General features: G+C 34.7%; 1 protein-coding gene across 2 annotated transcripts in view; it reads right to left on the bottom strand.

Annotated features, from left to right (window-relative positions):
• Positions 1–463: 463 nt before the first annotated feature.
• The window catches only part of KCNMB2 (potassium large conductance calcium-activated channel, subfamily M, beta member 2), a 270,475-nt gene continuing 266,377 nt past the window's right edge, over positions 464–4,561 (bottom strand). For both annotated transcript variants that reach the window (XM_008572981.1, XM_008572980.1), the window contains exon 4: positions 464–2,236. In XM_008572981.1, coding sequence (XP_008571203.1) covers positions 1,952–2,236 — 285 coding nt within the window. In that variant the 3' untranslated portion in view covers positions 464–1,951. The remainder of the gene's footprint in view (positions 2,237–4,561) is intronic.

Below are 4,561 nucleotides of genomic sequence, written 5' to 3'. Positions count from 1 at the left end.
GGCTGTTGCTGTATTGGGATTCAAGAAGGCCCTAGTTAATGTCTTTTTGGTATCATTATTTTGATATATCCATGTTCTTATCTAAAACCTCATTTTGGAATTTTTAATAAAAATCCAGTGAGGGGAAAACTCATCTAATAATTTCACTCACATACATTTCACTCTTGGATCACTTGAAGGGAAGCCCAAGGAATATGAAAAACTATAAAATTTCAGCTTTATAGTTCCAAAGATTTCTCTATTATCATCAAGTTATGTTTTTAAGATGGGGTAGGAATAGAGAGATTTCCATCATATTTTACAAATGTTTGCAACACTGTGTGTATGTGTTTGGGTGTTAAAATAAAAAGAAACTTTCTTCATAATCTCTTAAAATACCTTTAAGGATAGTTAATTATAGGTTTTCTGATTGATTGCCATGGGATTGTTAGCTCAGAATGCAAGAAGTATTCAAATCTTCTGATTTAATGGATTAAAAAATTTAATTACACATTTAAAGTCCTGATTACACCCTAGGGATTTTATTTGCTTATGAAAAGTTAGACTATGAATTACAATATTGCAGAATAATTTTCACTTCATCATATAAGTTTTACCACTCATTCCACAAGTGATTTGTAAAATTTTGCAATACCTAAAAAACTTTGATACTACATTACAAAAAGGTACTTAAATATAGATGAGAAAGATAGATGCTTGTCTTCTCCTTTTGATATTGATATTAAATAAAAGATGAAATGCTTTTATTTAAAACCAATCCCTCATTTCCCCCCACAAACACAATAAGTACATAGCAATGTGAACGAAGGCTTACTTTAGATCTGTTATTCAGTTCAAATGTGTGTTAGGAAAAAGGTCTATTCTGTGTATAAAATATAACAACAAAAAAAGGGAATTGTAAATAGAAAAATAAAATATGTAGAGGAGACAAATATTCTGTGCACATAGCTTTAAAATCCCAATAGAGAACACTTGTCAGGAGAGACTACACATTCATTAACTTAAACATAAATTCCCAAAGAACAATATTCCAGCATGTTAATTTGCCACGACAGATTTAACCTTTGAAATCAGTCCACCAGGCTTTACCAGCAAGTAGCATCTTAATTTTACCACCTAACAGTTCAGTAGAAATGGAATAGAGATTTTGATACAAGTGTCTTAGTAACACACTTTCCTAGATCGTAATGGAGCACCTACTGGCATTCAGGCAGTTCACAGGTAAGGAAACTCCTTGTAGGTATCATCTCTTCACACAGTAGCAGGGTCTTAAGTGGAAAAGGGCTCTGTTCACTTTCTTTTTATCACAGGAAGGGATTAGATAGAATTGGCTGATGAAAACAGCTTATTTTTTTGAAATCAGTTAAAAAATCGAAAGTTATGAATAAAAAGTAATGCGGGAAAGGTAGCTGGCTGGGTTTCCTCTCTTCTTTACAGTGATATGGTAAAGATACAAGGAAAATGCTTAACACCCTTTAATTAGAAAATCTGGTCCCTTCACTTGCTACAGGGCTCAGTTTGGAATAAAGAAAAAAAATTTTTTTTGGCTGTAGCTTTAGTAAACAATAAATGATGAAAATTATTGTCTTCAAGAGACCTGACAACTCAGAACGCAGACCTGATCACATTGATATTGTCTACATTTCTCCACAAAGCTTGGCAATGAATAACTGAGCCCTATTTTGGTGGAACAAGAGGAAAAAGTACTAGTTCCAGCATCAAAACAAGATTATGAAAACAACCAATCAACACCAAACAGTTATTTTTTTCTCCTGAATAATAAAGACATCATGTTTGCATATAGAACAGCTTTTGCATTATTGCTCTACGTATAAGAATATATTAAGGAACTTATAACAGACTGCACACTACAAACTTAAGGTTCTTTGGTGAAGAATGAAAGAAAACAGTATTTGAGCTTTAAAGAAAATTATGTCATCCATTTTTGCTTTTATCTATTGATCCGTTGAATCCTCTCACAGAGCAGGGAGAGGTACTGCGTGAGTTTCACCATGGCAACGATCGCCACACCCCCGGCCATCATACAGGTGGGCCAGAAGAGGGAATGGAACAGCACGTTGGAACTGTAGAGTTTGGTTAGGATGACACTCTTCTGGTTTCCTTCTGGGTCAGAATAGCAGGAGAAGTGTTGGTACTTCCTGAAGTTTTCCATGACAACACTTACCAGGGACATGGATTCTTCAAAGTTTTTTCCACACTTAGGTATATAGGAGCACTGTGGAAAATGAGATAAACTGTTACCACAAGATATTCTCTCTGTGTGTGTGTGTGTGTGTGTGTGTGTGTGTGTGAGAGAGAGAGAGAGAGAGAGAGAGAGAGAGAGACACTTGGGGCTGGGGAGAGGGGGATATATTGTGGCTAACTTAATGACCTGTGAAATAACCATGGGGATTATTCTTTTCATATTTAAACTGGTGCTTCCAGAAACCTTAAGAAATCACACATTGATTAAAATCAATGTTTTAAAGTATCTGACCAAGTTGTTTCTTGATAGCTTACCCATATATGATTTAATTATTGATTAAACTCAAATGATGAATATGTTAATTAGCTTGATTTAATCATTCCGCATTATACACATAAAAGAAAAATGACTCCCAATGGATCCATTTTGCCATAGCTAAGGGTGGTAGGTTTTAATGATTCCCTATTGAACATATTTCTCCACGGAATCAGAGCGCCAACCTTTCCGTCTTCTGTCTGTCCACATCTGTTTATGTAATATCAAAAGATACAGGTTCTTTAAGGGAAGTAGTTTACCCTTATCTTTTTGGCTAGGCTTCATTTTATTCATTTAAGTAACTGGTTACCTTGGTACTGTCAAGCAAACAGCTGCACCTCTGTTCAACTGCTGAAAAAGGAATCTTGGAAAGTGTAGGGATATTTAATAGTTAAAAAACTGTGATGAGTGGCTCATATCTGCCAAAGTAACTTCTCTCATAAGCCAAGGAAAAATAAAACAGAACCACGTCACTGTATTCTTCAATCACCACTCACCTGAGAACTTACAGTTCCTTTCCTTTGATCTTTTTATCTCTCATCTTTCTTGCTATCTCTTCTATGTGTCTCTCCTCTTTCTTTCCACACATTTACATCCTTTTTTTCCTTTGTATTTCTTTTCCTCCTTTGCCCTCCCTCCTCAACTCCCACCTGCCTTTATATTTTTCTCTGTGTTCCCTTTTTGTGTTTCTTTTCCCTGTCTCCTCATTCTCTCTTCTCTGGATACAGATGGAATTAACTAACTTCTTTGTAGTTTTTTTTTTATTATATATTAGGCATATGGACAAGTTTTTCCTAATTTAAAAAGAGGTCTTTGAGGAGATAGAAACTCTGTGACCCCTTTTTCTTGATCTATAAATATGCAGTGGCAAACGTGATAGAATAATGAGGCTAATTTTTTTAAAAAGTTGGGAAAAACATGATTTAAGTTACTTTCCTGGGAGATATGAGGGTCCATGGTTAACTCTTTTCCCTTTCTATGGAAAGTACCACCCAATGGGAAAAAAAATTCCTGCCCCTTGTTATATAATCAAGTGATTAATTTAACTAATTTATCTGAATTAAATTGGTTTCGAAGAGGATCATTGCTAATCTATATAGTGTTTTAGTGTAAATTAGAAAACTCTGCCTCCTCTTCAAAACACTATTATTTTCAGTTGGAAAACTATCATAACGAACTGATTTTATACCATACATCTTACTACCATTTATCAATTTATAAGTTGTGATTCTTAATATTCACATCTATGACTTTTACAATGTGATTGGTACCATAGGGTTGTGCAGTGCACAACCTAGATAACTGTCTGCAGAGACACAGATGAGGTGGGCTGTGGGTGAAATTTGAGGTATATTAATGAGTTTTGGGGTAGAATCCTGGAATTTCAGAGGAATTTAGAGCCGTGGATTTCACAGGAATAAAATATAAAAGAAATGAAATGAGTTTTAGCTGGAGTATATTTGGAGTATATTTAGATTAGTCTTTCCCCTGACTTTATTGGTAGGCAGACGGGCATCTTGCTTTGTTGGCTGAGCTGTAATCATTGAATTTCTTGATTATAAACAGCAGCAAGGTTCTTTGATTAGTTAAGAATGGAGGATGAATATTGCTGGTATTTATCATACATGATGCTTAAAGTGATGTTTTTATGGCAAGGTCTGGTTGACACCTTGAAATTTAACCAAACTAACCATAAATGTAAATACACTTGTATATGTAAGTACAGCGGAGAGTTGGTTCTAGCACAGCCTTAAGGGTCTGAAAGTATCTTCAAGTAACCAGAATTTCTCAGTGAGTTACATCTTAGCATAAAAATTGGCCTATGACCATCATAAAGCAAATTTCCTACCAGTTGGATACCTCTGGATTGAAATAGTTTGAGGTAGTATGAGGGTATCTCTATTTTTGCCCCACTTCAAAGTTTCACAGATCATGTCTTTAAAATTTTTAAAATGTTTTTTGAAACAAAGCACTAAAAAAAAAAAAAAAAAAAATCACAGACAAGCCATTTGTGGTTGAATTCAAACTGAGCCAATTTAG

The sequence above is a fragment of the Galeopterus variegatus genome, unplaced genomic scaffold (genome assembly GCF_000696425.1).
Source record: "Galeopterus variegatus unplaced genomic scaffold, G_variegatus-3.0.2 Scaffold859, whole genome shotgun sequence".
NCBI lineage: Eukaryota > Metazoa > Chordata > Mammalia > Dermoptera > Cynocephalidae > Galeopterus > Galeopterus variegatus.
The sequence above is the reverse complement of the archived record's forward strand: the minus strand, read 5'-3'. Positions and strand labels throughout refer to the sequence as shown.